At 36.1% G+C, this 18,479-nt stretch overlaps 1 protein-coding gene across 1 annotated transcript; it reads left to right on the top strand.

The window, feature by feature from the left end:
* The first annotated feature begins 632 nt into the window (after positions 1 to 632).
* Positions 633 to 17,884, top strand: ncaph (non-SMC condensin I complex, subunit H). Its single transcript, XM_007572874.2, has 18 exons — positions 633 to 777; positions 1,839 to 2,064; positions 2,582 to 2,672; positions 3,285 to 3,377; positions 3,686 to 3,803; positions 4,681 to 4,829; positions 5,243 to 5,432; positions 5,593 to 5,675; positions 7,397 to 7,584; positions 8,625 to 8,770; positions 11,127 to 11,233; positions 13,602 to 13,721; positions 14,530 to 14,637; positions 14,835 to 14,978; positions 16,034 to 16,144; positions 16,300 to 16,373; positions 16,635 to 16,710; positions 17,055 to 17,884. Exons 2-18 carry the CDS (start codon positions 1,844 to 1,846, stop codon positions 17,112 to 17,114), a joined length of 2,079 nt encoding a protein of 692 aa, XP_007572936.1. The 5' UTR covers positions 633 to 777; positions 1,839 to 1,843; the 3' UTR covers positions 17,115 to 17,884.
* The last annotated feature ends 595 nt before the right edge of the window (positions 17,885 to 18,479 follow it).

Raw genomic sequence — 18,479 nt, 5'->3', positions numbered from 1 at the left:
AAACAATGTTGAAAAACTGTTTTTTTATTTACTCAGGTCATCCTTGCTGATATTAAAATTTGTTCCATGGTATCGTATGAGTGTGCCATAACAGCAAAAATAGAAGATTTTATTAAAATGATATTCATTTTATTAAAATGTTGCCTCTGTAAGAAAGAGACAGCACATGTAAGAAAATGCAGGATTTAATCACAATAGCAGAGTTGGTGATTAAAAGTCTGGCTGTGGCGTTTACTGCCATCTAGTGAGCAGCCATTTTAGTTTTTTATTTATTTATTAAATCTTATTTTTTATATCTAACAAATGCTTATTTTTTCTCAAATAATTAGGTTTTATATTGTTATTACTGGGTTTCACGGTGATTTTTTTAAAAATGTTTGCATTTCACAAACATACCCCAATAATTTACATTTTAAGTTATGAATTATTTTTGTTGCATATTCGCTCTTTTGAAGGTATATTGTCATAAATCCATATCTGTTACATATAATGTAGCTTAAATTTGATTATTTTGAAATGTTAAGGATAGAGTACAGTTAACACATGACATTTTACACTAAGCTCATTGACAAAAAAAAAAAAATAATACTGGCGCATCTTACTTCCGGGAACGGCTTTACGTGATGACGTTTTGTTATATTACGTAAACCGTTCGGCGCAAAAATTCAAACGCTGAACAGAAATTCAGAAAGTGCTGCTCCTTTCTCTCCTTTTGTTAAAATTCAAAAGAAAGTGTCCTCAGTCAGAAGGGCTTCGTCGGAACTTTGAAACTATAAGGTACGTTGTGTTGTGAAGTTCTTCTGAGCTAACGAGACAGTTGGCAAACAATGAAAAGATAGTCATACCAAAGCTCAGGTTGTTATGCTAGTGTTGAGTTAGCATAACGTTAGCAAGGTTTGAGCTTGGCCAGAAACTTTCATGAAGTGAGGCTTTCTTTGCTGAAACAAATATTACGGCTATCTTGTTTTTTTTTTGGCATTTTACAGACAGTCTGATCAATAACAATTACCGAAAATAACATTGTTTGCATACATGTTACTGATTTCAAGTTGTTTCTGTTGGTGGATATGACCCGAGTCGCGTCTTCGGTAGAGGTGGGCGATTCTATGAGATGAAAAATCTTTCTCGTCCCAAGAAAATCTTCCCTAAGAAGAAATTTTGAATTTATTCAAATTTATCAACCTCATTAGTCATTCTTTAATCCACGAGCTTCTCTACCAATTTATTGCTCTTGTTTTAGATTATTGGTGTGCATGTATTATACAATAGGCGTTACCAGGTTAAAAATAAATATGGTTAAAAAAAAAAAAAGTTAATCAATTGTTCCGTTCGTTCATCCATCCATCAGTTATGAATCTACCCCGGTGTCAGTCATGCAAACTGTTTGTCCATCCATCCGTCTAGCAACCTTTTTTTTTGTTCACTTGTGTTTAAAACTCTAGGACCGATAAATATTCTGCAATGAAACTAGCTAAAATGGAGGGAGAACTTGCTGATTTAAATATTGAAAATTACAGAATTTGATCTTGAACAAAACTTCCATAGTTTTGAAAGCTTTTTACACATTTTTTAGTAAAAAGAATTAGTGTAACTGTAAAAACTGCCATGAAGCTGGTTTTCAGTCTGATTCATCTTTTCATCAGTCCAAGGTTTCAGTGGAAATTCAGCAAAACATTATTAAATCAGAGTTCTGTTTTTAGTTATTCTTGAGCTTTGGCATTTTTCACACCTACAGTCAATGTGCTTTTAAAGGTTTCTGTATTTAAATGTAGCAACTTTTGTCACTCATTCATCTACTTGTGAAGGACAAAGTAACATCTGTTTTCTTCTGCCCCCAGACAGAATGAGTGCGACATGCACGCCCGTCTCCCGGGTCTGTCCGGGATGGAACTCATCCTCTCTGAAGAAGAACAAAGGTCTGTCGCCGGCTGCCTGCAGCACGCCGCTGCTTTCTGCCTTCCCCGGCAACGACGACGAACAGGAACGCCGTCAGCGCAGGAGATCAAGAGTCATCGACCTTCAAGCTGCCAACGATTCGTCCTTCACTGACTCTGGGTCTCACAGGTGAGCCGTGGAGATCAGCAGGAAACGTAACTGGCAATTTGTATATTGCACTCAAACGCTGTATCAGTGTTATGTCAAAACTTTGTTTTATTTCAATCAAGCATTAAATTTTAGCTTTAAAACACGCTTCGTGTTGGAAGCAGCTTGCTGGAAACACATAATAAAGGGTACTTCTGAACTGGGTTTGAACCATCCAAGGTCACAGTCTGGAGGTGCAAATACCAGAGTTGTAAAGTAAACTGAAACTGGTGGGATCTTCCTTTTTCCTCCAATCTCTGTAAGAGGGCTGGTGGATATTAAAAGCCATGTACTTTCATCTTTCTTCTCCTTCCCTGGACTAGGCAGGGGAGTCTTTGCTCATATTCTTAGCTTAATTTCTTAATAAAATAATAATCAAAATGCATTTTGATTCATTCTTGATTGACTCAGTTAGGTAAGATTGATTTCCTTAACAATCAGTTTGACGGGTTGCCATGTTTGTTGCTGTTCTGATGGGTTTGTTGTTTCTTCTGTTCAGTGCCGTGGGGACTCCTGCTGCTGTACCCAAGCTGTCCAATGCTCAGATCTCGGAGCATTACTCAACATGCATAAAGCTTTCAACTGAGAATGTAAGTTTGTCTGGACTGTCTGCACTGCAATTATGGAAAATAAAATTGAAAACGAGTTGTAAAGAACTTTCTTTCTAATTTTATGGATTTCTGTTTTTTCTTTATAATTTTTTTCTAATTGTTTTTTTTTGTTGTTTTTTTTGTTTTCGTGATTTTCTTTTTTTTACTTTCTAACTTCATTTCTTTGGCCATTTTCTTTCTTCCTTCATTCTTTTCTTCATTCAGCTAAAAAAGAATAATCACATTCTTGAAAAGTATGAAACGTAAACGTATAGTAATCATAAAATCCAATGTGATCAGTGGGTTATCAAAAACAGGTAGTTGGTTGTAACCCTTTCTTTTTGTTTTCTACATGGATTTGATCATTAGTTCTATAAACAGTATGAGGATTTTTTTTTTCTTCCCTGCTACACACATCATTGTTTCTAATTTTGGGGAATTATGCTTTCACAGAAAAAGCCTATAAAATGCCTGTCTGTTTTCAACATATGAAACTAAGACATGTTTTGGCTTTTTGTAACATTGTGCTAAAAGGATCAAAAAAAAATTCCAATGAGAAAGTTTCACTTATAAAAAGTAAGTACGATTCTAGGTTTTTATTTTTATTTTCAGAAAATCACCACCAAAAATGCCTTTGGTCTCCATCTGATTGATTACATGGCTGATATTCTAAAGCAAAAGGATTCTGAGATCACCAACTTCAAGGTATGTCTTCTGAAAACTACTGCTTTGTCATTGCTATAACTATAACAAACTTGAAGGATAATATTAACATTTAATGTTAAGTGTTAAGAAAAATAATCATTACATGCTGAATGTCTTGGTTTTTAAAGAAACTGCTTGTATTGTTATGATTTTGGTTAAGAAAATCATTTTGATTATGGTGTGAACCTTTACACCCCCAACAGATGGAATAATGTTTCTACGATCTATCCTAGACTTTATAGAGTACAGTCACACAGAAGTTTTGGTGAATTTTCATCATGTAAGTTGTGTTTGGTTTGTGTCTACAGGTGGCAGCTGGGACTCTGGATGCCAGTACAAAGATCTATGCTGTGAGAGTGGATGCTGTTCATGCTGATGCCTACAGGGTGTTGGGCGGTCTTGGGGCCGAAACGAAACCTGGAGAAGGTGAGAAACCAGCATTGAGTTCTGTTTGGTGATTGTCCTAAACACTAGGGGGCGCGCTGTATACTGATAGGCATTCAGTTGTTCCAGTATCTATTGGTTATTACGTCTTGCTTTAATAATTCAGGTCTCTTGTAGCTGTATCCTATTCTTAGTTATCTCATCACATGTTGTGTGTGTTGGTGTATTTGGTAGCAGGTGATCACTCATAATAATGCACAAGAAGCTGGGCGTATTTAAAGGACCTTTATTATGTAACATTGACTTTTTAAGCTTTCCCATCATGTTATAATGCTATTCCCTCATCAAAAACATACTTGTGGGGTGTTTCCTTGATTCTTTCATGCATGTTTGAAGGATCCTTTAATCTCCATGGCGATCATTCAGCTATGTAAAATGCCTGGGTGGACCTAGCCTCGCCTTCGAGACGCAGCTCCTTCTTGGAGCTGCAGTTTTGAAGTTTCTTAGCTTCTGTCTCCTAGAGCAGTCGTCCAATTTGACTCTTCCACTCAGGTCCTTCAGACTAGCTAGCAGCAATTAGCAAACACCTGGTAGAACTGAGCATCTGCTGAACTCATTATAGGAGCTACTTCTCAGTGAAACTCTAGTTAAAAACATTGACAAAGGGTTAATAGACGAGCCATGCTGTGATGACTTCCTGAGGGCAGAGTATCGGGAAGAGCAGCAGCTTCTTAAAGAAACGGAGGCCCAATTTCAAGGCGTTAAATTACAATATAAAATTTCTTTTCAGTCATATTTGATATGCATACAGCACTTTTAACATAGTAATTCGATTGTGCTATAAAATTGCAATATGTCCAAACAATCTGCTCCAAGTCATTCATTTATCCTTCTGCTTGTACTTTTTGTGCTCATGCAGATCACGGTTTGAAAGATGAGAACATTGATGGAGATGAAGCAGCTGGGGACATGACTGCCAAGCAGCCAAAGAAAAAGAGGCCTCCCAAAAAGACAGTGGAGCAGAACCTGAGCAACATCAACTGTGCAGATTCTGAAAGGAGATGTGAGGTAAAAGTGGAGCTGTTGTGTACAGCACACATTACTACTGCTTTCTGTTTAGGGGTACTTGATTTTCATCACTTCATCCTGTGGTTGGGCATAAATCGGTTCAAATAATTAAAAATTTTTTAAACCAGTTTTTTCTGAGGAAAATCTTGCGGGGTTTTGTTTTTTTCCTAACGCACCACCTACTGTGTCCACACCACGATGTCCAAACGTTGGGTGATGGCAGATGCTTTATGATTGGACTGAGGTCAGGAATCAGATGGGGGTCAAACTGAGCGTTCAGTTTCCTCTTTAACCCCTGTTTTATCACTTCTGTTCAGCCGTTAACATAAAGGAATCTCTGACGATGTTACCGGCTTTTACTTTGTAGCGCTAATTCAGCGTGATCCTTTCGTTAACTCTGACTCGTCTCCCAGGTGGACCCCATGTTTCAGCGGATGGCCTCATCCTTTGATGAGAGCAGCACAGCGGGGGTCTTTCTGTCCGTTCTGTTCAGTGAGAGCAGTCGCTGCGAGCTGCTGTTTCCCTCACACATGACCCTCCTGCAGTCCACACCCTCCTACTCTCCACCAACTCCACAGAGAGTTTCTGCATCACCGTTCAATGGTAAAAAAAAACCCCACAGCAACCACTATAAAAGGAGTTCATCTTAATAAACATTTATTGTGCTTTGTGACATTAGTTGAATATTTGAGCCACGTTTTGGAGCTGATATCTGTAAGGATCATTAAGTTCTCTCTGTTTCTCTGTGCTGTGCCTCTGCCAGCTGCACTGCAGCGTTCCCAGCAGAAGAGCTGCATCTGCCCCTCACTGCAGGACTTCTCGTTCACAAGCTGGAACCCTGAGCAGGTCAGAGGAACCATCAAACTAAAATATGTGCTTTTGAAAATCATTTTGGAGGAGATGTGAATTATTCCCGACCAGAATGTGCTCATTTTCACCTTTATTTACCAGGAGAGTTATCTTATTAAAGTGGAAAGATCTGGCTCTACCCTCTCATTCACATGTTTGTGGGTTAAAATTTGAACACTACAGATGGTTGTGTACTTTATCTAGCAACATATTTCTAAAAACAATAAAAACATTGATATTGGATTGGAAATATCTTAGAGCTCTTTACATCTGTTGTGATCTCAGGCTTAAAGGAATATTTTTTTGCTGGGTTTTTTATAAATACTGTTTAGGGGTTGGTATTTATTGTTTCAACACTTACGATAAATGTCTTATCATAAAATTTTGATTTATCGTTGTCACCTTAAATTCAAATTGTTTAAAAAAAAACTAAAATTGTCTGCAATGTTATTTTTACAGTTTTTGGCTGTTTGTTCAATAAAGCTGAATCAATAAATCTCAGTAATTTTGAAAATATAACTAAATGCCACAAGTGTGTGAATTTTAGTGTGACACATCACACTTCTTTATGTGACTGGTGTCCTAAAGAAGCCCACTGCAGATTGATCTGTTTCTTATGAGCACAAATCCAAATTCAAAAATACCTTATTGCTCTAAAAGAGAAATGAAATTCTGTTCCATTGAGTCACAGAAAAACGTAATAAATAGTTCTTATTGTCACTTTTATCGTTATTACAAGAGTACAAAAAAGTAATAAATCTTCAATTCCACATCCTCTCCCCCACCCTGTTAGTATTTCTGCATACCGTAATTTACCAGCTGGCCACAACACATCGTCAGGTTAGCCTAACTCAAAGCTGTTTTTTTATGTTGTATTAACTTTGTGAATTTTACACTAAAACGATGATGAATCTCAATCTTTTTTTCAGTCAGACCTAATGAAACAGAAAAAACTAGTGAATTTGAGGGTTGGAGCACATTTTTCTGACAAAACTATCTTCTTATTCTAAATACAGGATTTGCTTTGTGCTGGTCATGGAAATAAAGGCAGGTTTAAGAAAAAACCTTTTAGAAGTGGAATCAGGATTTTTTTTTGTTTCGTTTTGTTTTTGTTTTTTTCAGAGTGATTTCCTGTTTTATCTGAAGGCTGACCCACTGGTCATTCCAGATTTTTTGTTCCTTGTTTTTTTCTTCTAAGGAGAATAAAATCAATATGAATATCCTGTATGTTTTTTTCATAGAGCTAGTAGTAAATTAATTTTAACAGAAAATGATTAACTATGCTATTCACGTTGATGCATTGTTGTTTACATTTTTGAAGATCAATATTTTTACTAAACTCAATAGAAGTGCATGAAATTATTAATTGATTAATGCTTTTATGGACCAAAAATGCTCACACTGGATAAATTTTATGCATTTAATGAATATAAAAAAATGTACTTGTTCTTTTTTAATTTTTTAACTACTTAACTTCCCAATTTCTGCTTAGTCGATCAATAGAAAATTGGACATTTTTTATTTCCTTTAAGAGAATTTAAAGCTCCAATTTCAAGAAACTTTTTAAAACTATGTTCCAGCTCATCAAAATATAATGTCCAGACTAAACTAAAAGTCGTATAATTTTCTATCAATGTTTTACTTACTGGTTTGGTAATGAATAAACGGAGTTGAAGCAAACCATGAATCTGTCCGTCTGGATGTTGATCTGCCTTCAGACCATGAACCAGCTGCTGGAGAAGATGAAGCAGGGCGAACACGTGTTTGACGTGAATGCGGAGCCGGAGCCAGAAGAAGATGACTGCCCTGACTTTGATGCCGATTATGAAGAGGGACTAGCTGACTGTGAGGAAGGATCTAAGGAACACAAGGAGGGCTGCGAATCGTCCGGCCCCAGCAAAGCGAGGTATGAGGACAGATGTTGTCGGCCCACCCTGTGGGAATATTTGTGGCCAGGATTTTTATATTACCAGGAGTTCTGTTTGTTTTTTTTTTAAGTTTTGAGTTGTGGTGGGACTTGGAAATGACAGCAAAACAAGCAACATTTTCTAATCCAAAACCATATACTTATTGTTTTTAATCTGTTATTTATGTTAGACAACCATCAGCTTGGTTCAAAGTGCTGTTATACTCACTCAGCTTTCATGTAGATTCTATGAAAAAAAGACTCTTTGGAAATGTGGACTCTTATATTAGCTCTAGGGACGACTGTCCTGCTACATGTTTAGCATTGAGATGCTATTTTAGGCTTGCATAGCTTTGGTTATAGGCTAACTCAATTTGGCACATCTTGAACACAATACTCTTTCCTAGCATCCTATCAGATCATTTTTAGAAGCAGATTTTTTAATACACATTTATTTTAAAGTGCCAAGAGAACCAGCTTTGTCGTAAATCGCTGTTGTTTGCGGTTGCCACTTGTGCATCAGATTTACGGACGTACCAGAAACGGAATACAAAAGTTCTGGCCGGAACTTATTGTATGTGTATTTAAAAAATAAAGTATAAATTCAATTAATTTAATCAATTAATTGCTTTTTAAATTGTTTTTAATGTATCGAAATCTATGTGGGGGTCAGGTATTTAACGTGTTAAATACCTGACCTTTGTTTCGAAATATTTAAAGATTGGCACTTCAACAGGCTGAAACATGAGCTAGTTCCTCAGTCTGGTGGATTCTTTTCGTTACATCTGGCATGTCTATGAACAGAACAGTGAAGCTGTCATCAGCATGTTGATCAGAAAACACATTTTCACCTCAAAAGTGTTCAGCAATTTGTGTTTACCTCTCTCAGGTTCAGATTGTCACTTTCACACTACTCCTTCTTACAATTCAAACTGAAGTGTAACAAAGTCCTTTGTCGAGGTTGAGAGTAGGACAATTGGGTTCTGCTCCTTTCCAAGGTTACTATTTTCTTTCTGATGATTCTTCTGTTGATCCTCCAGGGATGTGATTCCCATTGGAGAAGGAGACATCGCCACCATGTGTCTGCAGCTTTCCTCTCAGCCCAGAGAATATTCTTACTTCAGCCCAAGAACCATGGCAGCATGGGCCGGCCCCGGATACTGGCAGTTCAAACCGAAACACAAACGTGAGTGAAGAGAATCGCTTTCCTGCTCATCTTAAAGCTACCGTATACAATTTTTATTTAACAAATCAGTTTTTTACACAGTTGTTAAAATGATCACTATGAAGTGACAGTATAATATAAGACAGTCTGTGTAAAAATCAAGCTTGTCCTCCCTCTGCATTTCTGCAGATAGCTATAGTATACTATAGTATAGTATAGTATGTAGTATACTATACTATAGTATAGTAGTATAGTATAGTATGTAGTATACTATAGTATAGTAGTATAGTATACTATACTATGTATAGTATGTAGTATAGTATACTATACTATGTATAGTATGTAGTATACTATACATAGTAGTATACATGTAGTATACTATAGTATACTATACTATGTAGTATACTATAGTATAGTATACTATACTATGTATAGTATGTAGTATACTATAGTATAGTATACTATAGTATACTATATACTATAGTATACTATACTATATACTATAGTATACTATACTATATACTATAGTATACTATACTATACTATAGTATACTATAGTATACTACTATACATAGTATAGTATACTACTATACATAGTATAGTATACATACTATACTATACATAGCATAGTATACTACATAGTATACTATACTACAGCTATCTGCAGAAATGCAGATAGCTATAGTATACTACATACTATACATAGTATAGTATACTATAGTATAGTATACTACATACTATACATAGTATAGTATACTATAGTATACTATATGTATACTACTATGTATAGTATACTACATACTATACATAGTATAGTATAGTATGCTATAGTATAGTATACTATACTACAGCTATCTGCAGAAATGCAGATAGCTATAGTATAGTATACTATACTATAGTATACTATAGTATAGTATACTACATACTATACATAGTATAGTATACTACATGTATACTATATGTATACTACTATGTATAGTATACTACATACTATACATAGTATAGTATACTATACTATAGTATACTACATACTATACATAGTATAGTATACTATAGTATAGTATACTATACTATAGCTATCTGCATTTCTGCAGATAGCTGTAGTATAGTATACTATGTAGTATACTCTGCTATGTATAGTATAGTATGTATACTATACTAGCTGTAGTATAGTATACTATGTAGTATACTATACTATGTATAGTATAGTAGTATACTATACTATAGTATAGTATACTATACTGCATTCCTGCAGATAGCTGTAGTATAGTATGCTATGTAGTATACTATACTATGTATAGTATAGTATGTATACTATACTATATATAGTAGTATACTATACTATAGTATATTATAGTATACTATAGCATAGTATACTATACTATAGCTATCTGCATTTCTGCAGATAGCTGTAGTATTACCCATCTCATACCATGCTGTCATAACTAGTGTCACAACTAGTGACAGTATTAACAAATAAGTACAAAAAACATTATTTAAGTAAATGCTAAAATTTATAGACAATTTATATTGATCTGTTCATGTCACTGTAGCATAACCATAATTACCATAAGTATGTATTTCAAAGTCAACTCTGTTTGGCTTCTACTTGACTTCCAGTTGATTCAGAATAAGATAAACTAAAATCAATACAAACAGAAAATTCCAGCTTTTTAAAAGAAAATCACTTCCTGTTCAGTGAGAAATTTGCCAGACATTCACTCATTCTCTCACTCTAATGGTTCACGCTCGTTATTTTATGATTTATAGCAAATATTGTTACACAGTTTTTATTGCATGTGCAGACTGGGGTTTCCTAAACCTCTGACTCACATTAAGGAGTGGACACTTAGAACACTCGCCCTAATGGGCGTTCACAGCACTTGCATTTCTTCAAAATAAAGACACTTCTTGCTTTATTTAATTAAAAAATTGACATAGCATTAGGCTGAAATATGAGTTTGAACAAAAACCCATATTTAAATTTCAAAATGTAGTAGTTTCTTTGCTTGCTGAATTGAATGTCCTGAAAAGGGAGTATTAGATTATAAATAGTGATGTTTTAAATTGGGACTAATGAGAAAATGGTACATACTTAAAATCAAAACGTGCACCTGCTCATTACCGTAAAGAATTGACAAAGACGATTCTTTCTGTCCACTACATCTTTTGTGTTTTCCAGAGGAAGGAACAGTAAACATGACTGCATCCTTACACAAATATTAGCTATGCTAACACACTGTTTGAGTGACCTGGAAGCAAATGATCCTCTCACATTCTCTCAAAATTGAGAGTTTATTGATCCCTGCGGTTCATGTATACAGAAAGCTGATTGTTTTTGTTGTCCTTTTTTTTAATCCTGTTTGTTGTGTTTCAGTGGATCATGTTCCTGATAAAGAGACCCGAAAAAGGAAGCCCAAGAAGACCTTTGAGATAGACTTCAGCGATGATGTCAACTTTGACACATACTTTCGCACCACAAGGGTAAACCTGCTTTAACCCCCAACACCTGAATATTTATTCAAACTGTAAAAAAAAAAAAAAAAAAGTAAAATGTCTTATATCCTAAACTCTTTTTTTGCGCATTGATTGTTTTTGCTGCTTAATGCCAGATGGGATGGGTTCAGCTTCAGCATAAAGGGAATTAATAATACATTTTATGAAACGTTTTTTAAGACACGCTGATGCTGTACAGTAATAAAGATTAAAAAAAAAACAGGAATAGCAACAACAAGGAATCAGAAACATAAATTAGACTTTCAATTTTAATAAGTATCGTTTTCTTGGGATAGGGAGTTTCCTGTTTTCATATAAATCTTTATCATTTTTGCTTCAGTCTTTGACATTTGACAAAGGCAGGAAGAATCTATCAGAATGTGTCGTCAAAACTGTCATAAATGGTTAGAATATGCCTTGATCCCAATAAAATGCATTAAAGTTTGCGGACGGGACATGAATAAATGTATATTAATGTGAGGCACCTCAGCTCCAGTAACCTGATGGAGCTAGCTTAGACGGCTGAATTACTGATTCCTCTCAAACATTTTGTCTTTTGAGAGTCTCTTTTTTCTCTCTCTCTCTCTCTCTCTCTCCTTATGTCCAGGCAGCCACCACTAACAGTAAGTCCGCCCTCAGTGCCAGCAACAAGAAGACGACCCTGCCTGCAGATTTCAAGTTTGCCCCAGAGACTNTAACTAGTGTCACAACTAGTGACAGTATTAACAAATAAGTACAAAAAACATTATTTAAGTAAATGCTAAAATTTATAGACAATTTATATTGATCTGTTCATGTCACTGTAGCATAACCATAATTACCATAAGTATGTATTTCAAACTGAACTCTGTTTGGCTTCTACTTGACTTCCAGTTGATTCAGAATAAGATAAACTAAAATCAATACAAACAGAAAATTCCAGCTTTTTGAAAGAAAATCACTTCCCGTTCAGTCAGAAATTTGCCAGACATTCACTCATTCTCTCACTCTAATGGTTCACGCTCGTTATTTTATGATTTATAGCAAATATTGTTACACAGTTTTTATTGCATGTGCAGACTGGGGTTTCCTAAACCTCTGACTCACATTAAGGAGTGGACACTTAGAACACTCGCCCTAATGGGCGTTCACAGCACTTGCATTTCTTCAAAATAAAGACACTTCTTGCTTTATTTAATTAAAAAATTGACATAGCATTAGGCTGAAATATGAGTTTGAACAAAAACCCATATTTAAATTTCAAAATGTAGTAGTTTCTTTGCTTGCTGAATTGAATGTCCTGAAAAGGGAGTATTAGATTATAAATAGTGATGTTTTAAATTGGGACTAATGAGAAAACGGTACATACTTAAAATCAAAACGTGCACCTGCTCATTACCGTAAAGAATTGACAAAGACGATTCTTTCTGTCCACTACATCTTTTGTGTTTTCCAGAGGAAGGAACAGTAAACATGACTGCATCCTTACACAAATATTAGCTATGCTAACACACTGTTTGAGTGACCTGGAAGCAAATGATCCTCTCACATTCTCTCAAAATTGAGAGTTTATTAATCCCTGCGATTCATGTATACAGAAAACTGATTGTTTTTGTTGTCCTTTTTTTTAATCCTGTTTGTTGTGTTTCAGTGGATCATGTTCCTGATAAAGAGACCCGAAAAAGGAAGCCCAAGAAGACCTTTGAGATAGACTTCAGCGATGATGTCAACTTTGACACATACTTTCGCACCACAAGGGTAAACCTGCTTTAACCCCCAACACCTGAATATTTATTCAAACTGTAAAAAAAAAAAAAAAAAAGTAAAATGTCTTATATCCTAAACTCTTTTTTTGCGCATTGATTGTTTTTGCTGCTTAATGCCAGATGGGATGGGTTCAGCTTCAGCATAAAGGGAATTAATAATACATTTTATGAAACGTTTTTTAAGACACGCTGATGCTGTACAGTAATAAAGATTAAAAAAAAAACAGGAATAGCAACAACAAGGAATCAGAAACATAAATTAGACTTTCAATTTTAATAAGTATCGTTTTCTTGGGATAGGGAGTTTCCTGTTTTCATATAAATCTTTATCATTTTTGCTTCAGTCTTTGACATTTGACAAAGGCAGGAAGAATCTATCAGAATGTGTCGTCAAAACTGTCATAAATGGTTAGAATATGCCTTGATCCCAATAAAATGCATTAAAGTTTGCGGACGGGACATGAATAAATGTATATTAATGTGAGGCACCTCAGCTCCAGTAACCTGATGGAGCTAGCTTAGACGGCTGAATTACTGATTCCTCTCAAACATTTTGTCTTTTGAGAGTCTCTTTTTTCTCTCTCTCTCTCTCTCTCTCTCCTTATGTCCAGGCAGCCACCACTAACAGTAAGTCCGCCCTCAGTGCCAGCAACAAGAAGACGACCCTGCCTGCAGATTTCAAGTTTGCCCCAGAGACTCTTTCCCAGCTCAGTCTCAAGCCGTCCAGCTCGGTGAGACATCCGTCCCACCTGGTCACTGATCTGCTTTCTAGCTAAAACACATCAGAAGTAATGCATCATAATGGACAGTTCTATGTTTGAGTGAGTCTGATTAATCAGACTATATTTAAGTGTTCAGGAGAACCTGTACCAACATTCACCAACTTTGTCTCATTTTATTTTTTCATTTAAAGAATCCTTTAAGAGTTTGAAAGCTCCAGTTCTACGTCTTTACAGTCACACACTAATCCAAGACAAACACTGATTTCTAGAAGCTTATCTAAGACATTATATTGTGTGGGAATTTTTTTAAGGGTGTCTTGGAGCATTAAAAAAAATGTTCTTCACACATACTAACAGGATTCCAACATGTCTAGAAAAGCATTACATGTGATTTAAAGTTTCTGTCAGTGTGGGGAAAAGAAATGGAAGAAAAATGTGTATTTCCAGGTTTGCTTTCCTTTCTGGCTGTCTTTATGTATTGTTTTGTCTTTCTTTCTGTCTTTTTCTCTCATTCTGTCCATCTTTCTGTCTATGTATTTCTTTCTGTATCTTTGTCTTTTTTCAGTCTTTTCTGTCTTTCATGTTTTCTTTCTGTTTCTGTCTTTCATGTTTTCTTTCTGTCTCTCTTTCCTGTCCTTTTTTGGTCTCTCTCTCTGTGTTTGGCCTTACCACTTATAAACATTTCTATTTTTACTTTCATAGGAGGTTGAAAACGTACATAGAAATCTGGAAGTTTATGTCTGGAAAGTCTAAGATTCTTTGACATCTGACATCGTCTAGATTTTCTAACATAGAATGTGTTTTCTGCTCTGTGTAGTTGAGTCAAGAGGCCCAGAAGAGGCTGTCTGGAGAGCTTGGAGAAGGAATCGGGGATTACGACTACAACAACGCCAACGACACAGCCAACTTCTGTCCTGGTCTTCAGGTCTGGAAGCCATCTTTACGTTAGCAGAAATCTGCTGAGTCTGCAGTACGCCTTAGCAGAACAGACCAGCTGCATAGCAATGTGGTCATAGTCATACTTAGAGATTACAATGTCCAGCTGTGATTATACACTTACTGAAGCTGCTGTTTGACTAGATGTCAGCAGCAGCATGAAAGCGACCGTCCGCTCTGTTTCAGGGTGGTGACAGTGATGATGATGTCGAAGGTTTTGCTGGTTCAGATGACACTCAGCCTTCAGGTGACGGTCTGTCTCAGCCCTCACAAGACCTGGAGGGAGTTTCCACATATGGGGAGGAAGATCTGGTGCCTGAGCCACACAGGGTATGTCCTCTGTTTGTTACTTTCTATAACACAAACACAGAGCCTTACAACAGTTTTCACACTGTGGTTAGCTTCCACATTACAAACACAAACTTCTGTTTTTCTGATGTTGTGTTAAAATAAGAGATCCGTGATTGGTTTCTTTAGATGTATTCAATAAGGAGCATGCAGCTGCCACAAATTAAAAAAAAACAAAAAACAAGATGGAAACATCTTCTGTTTTTTCTATCCAGCCATTTTTGACACCAGCGGAAAGAATTGTAGAAAAATAAACTTGTCATGAGTCCAGGACTGCAGCTAAAAATCAAGTGATCTGTAGCAATTAATTGGATAAAAATATTGGTACGTTCTGCAGATTCTTCATTTAAACCTTTTTATGTAATACAATATTAGGAATGAATTAAAATCCGAAAATAAACAAATCAATAACAAAAAGCGTTTTATGTCCTAACATGCAACGACACATCATTCCTTTAGTAAACATTTGATCATTTGAAGCAGAAGATGCATCGCAGCTAAAGTCCTTCCAACAATACTGCTGAGCTCAGCTCATTTTGCTTGACTTAACATCAATGCAATGTAGGGCTGATCTGTTTTTTTTTTCTTTCCTTTCACAACTAATACTTGAATAGCATAAGATGCTCAGTTGATTCTTTTTTTTTTTTTTTTACATTCTTTTTACAGAATTTGAACCAAGTGAAGCTAAAACTAGAAAACTAGTTTTTAGTAGAAAACATATATCTTATATGCAAAATGTTGATATATGTGTACAAATTTGGCTTAACTACTGCCCTGAGTACGTTGTTCTTTCAGAAAATTGCCCCCTTTTTTTTTTTTTCCTTTTTTTGAGTCTGTACACTCCAGTTAACAATTAATGGATTACTAAATTAGTTGCCAATAATTTCAATAATGAAAATACTTTCTAGGCACTATAATTATATTCTACAGCTTCATGTGTAAAATGTGTAAATCCACCTTTTTTTCCCCTTTTGCACACTGGAAAAGTTTTTGCTTCGTAATTTCTTCGAGGCTTACTGTGTTATTTTGCTATGAAGGTGAACAAAATTGAAATCAACTACGCCAAGACGGCAAAGAAAATGGATATGAAGAGGCTAAAGAACAGCATGTGGACTCTGCTGACTGACAGCCCAGAAAAACCAAAACAGGTAAATCACTCCTTTTCTTTTTTTTCCCCTAACATCTTGTCCTGAGAGTTTGCGCAGAGAGAGCAAAGTAGCTAGCCAGTCGGGTTGAGCTGGATTTTTTTTGATTGTGTGTCCAGGTCTGTTTTATTGGCTTTTCCCCTTGATGTTCCCAGCAGGTGGAGGAGACTGCAGAGGCTCCAGTGTGTGGAGAGAAAGCCTTCAGTCAGACCACAAAGACTCTGCTTCAAAGGTACTGGCCAACCTGCTGGCCCGGCCCGCTATGACTTAACACTTGTGAAGAATATTAATCAGAGTTGGCGCTCGTGCTGCATGACAACAGTGAATACAAGTTAATTCTGCACAAAAATAATCACTGGTGCACTGTTCCCCAATTATCCCACTTTAATTTCAAAGATAACAGTTTTTGACTTCCAATTAACGGAAAAGTAAAAAAAAAAAATATGTTAAAGCGTCTCTGTTTTCCTGTTTCTCTCCCTCTGTGTCGGTCCAGATTACCCAGCAGTATGGCTCAGAACCTGTCGGTGCCACTGGCGTTTGTTGCCCTGCTTCATCTCGCTAATGAAAAGGTGAGCGTCACTCAAACACGCCAGGATGCTCATTAGGAAGCAAAGCTGAGATTGATGTGGCCTGTTCCAGTGGTTAACAGATGGGCTCTAGGGATAAATCACAAACTCTTGAACATGCACACGCTAAAGCTGTAGAGAAATCTGTATGTCATTGGAAACCTTTAACATAACAGATTTCACTGTAAAACATACAGAGAAATGTATGTATGTAAAATGTATGTTTCTTCTGGGCACATAAAGACATGACATAAAGGACTTGGAACAAAAAATGCAGACAGCTGCTTGCTGTTCAAACCATCTGTAAACTTCACAGTACAGGTATTGATTTCTGATTTCTTTCCCAGAACCTGGAGCTGGTGAAGGTTGATGACATGTCAGATATCATCATCAGACAAGGCCAGTGAGCTGACCAGAACGGAGGATTTGAATGAAGAGTCACAACTTTTATTTTTGTTGTCATTTTCTATGCTTTCTACAGCCTTATTTTTCATACTCGATGTTTATCTAAAACTTCATTTTTTCTTTAAGAACATGTTTTTAAGTGTCTTCTTATCTCAATGTAATGCAGATTATCTGCTTTTGCTCCCTCCAGCACCAGACCGTTCTCAGCTCTTTACTCTCTCTCTGTCTGTCTGTGTAGATAACTATAACAGCTCAACCAGTGCTCAAAAAATGAATTGTTAAAAATATATAAAAAAAATTTTCATAAATTTCCAGTAATTCTTAAACACTAACATAACCTTATTGCGGATCATTTTCATGACAAGAAACTCGTATGATTTGGAGTGGCAAATCAGATGGCACACAGCTATTGTTGATCCAACCAACAGGAACGACACGCACCGCCTCCTGCATGGTGGTGGTCAGACTGGTTGGTCGAGGTATGAAGTTTCTGGCTGGGTGTAGCAGATCAACAAGGAGGAGCTGCTGGGCCTAAAGCAGGACACCACACCTTCCTGTTATGTGAAAACTGAAGGAGTCATTTTTATCATATGTATGTGAAATTGTAGAGGAAATGCTTGAGTTTTCAGGTCTTTGTCATTTTCAGTTGGCTTGAAACCCAGCTTCTAATTAAAAGATGAATATTAAGGAAGCAAATCCTTTAAACAGCTTTACAAAGAGGCCAGCAGCTGGTAGGGAAATTATTAAAAGCATCATTCTTGGAGGAAGTTCATTCAGCTCTGTTGATTTGTAGAAATGAAAATGGAGTCCAACAACTCTTTGCTGTTGCAGTAATAAAGTCTGATTAATGGCTGTGAAGATCAAAAAGAGGGGATTGCCTTCACAAGTAAGCAAATAAAAGCAGAGCAAAAACCTATTTAAGCTTCATCTCAAGTTACGGTAATCATTTACAGTTTATTGGGATTAGAAGCTTAAAATATTTCACAAGATTCAACCCTTGAAAAGCAGATAATTTGTGAAAGCCAGAGAAGGTTTTATTAAACTCCAACCTGAACCAGAAAATGTTTTTTTTTGTTTGTTTGTTTTTTTGCTACATTAAAGCCACATTTTTATTGGAATTTTATGAGAAAGGAAATGCAAGAAAATGACGCATGCTTTCAATAAGTTTGTTGGAGAAAAAAATCACGCCACTACTTTCTGTAGATATTTAATAAACGGGTTTCAATATGAATGCAAGTGTCATGCGAACAAAAAGTTTCACAAAGGCAAGGAACACAGACGGATCAGGGGTAAACTTGTGGAAAAGTATGGTGCAATTACAGGCCGACCACAGCATGGCTGTTGACCCAAACATACGGAGAGGAGAG

Source organism: Poecilia formosa, unplaced genomic scaffold, assembly GCF_000485575.1.
Source record: "Poecilia formosa unplaced genomic scaffold, Poecilia_formosa-5.1.2 Scaffold309, whole genome shotgun sequence".
In the NCBI taxonomy this organism is placed as follows: domain Eukaryota; kingdom Metazoa; phylum Chordata; class Actinopteri; order Cyprinodontiformes; family Poeciliidae; genus Poecilia; species Poecilia formosa.
Note: the sequence above shows the minus strand (reverse complement) of the source record. Positions and strands in the feature narration are given on the sequence as shown.

Coding starts and splice junctions, on each gene's coding strand:
- ncaph (XM_007572874.2), top strand. CDS start 1,844: ATGAGTGCGACATGCACGCCCGTCTCCCGGGTCTGTCCGGGATGGAAC. Junction 13,722..14,529: donor GTCTCAAGCCGTCCAGCTCG/GTGAGACATCCG, acceptor TGCTCTGTGTAG/TTGAGTCAAGAGGCCCAGAA. Junction 14,979..16,033: donor TGGTGCCTGAGCCACACAGG/GTATGTCCTCTG, acceptor TTTGCTATGAAG/GTGAACAAAATTGAAATCAA.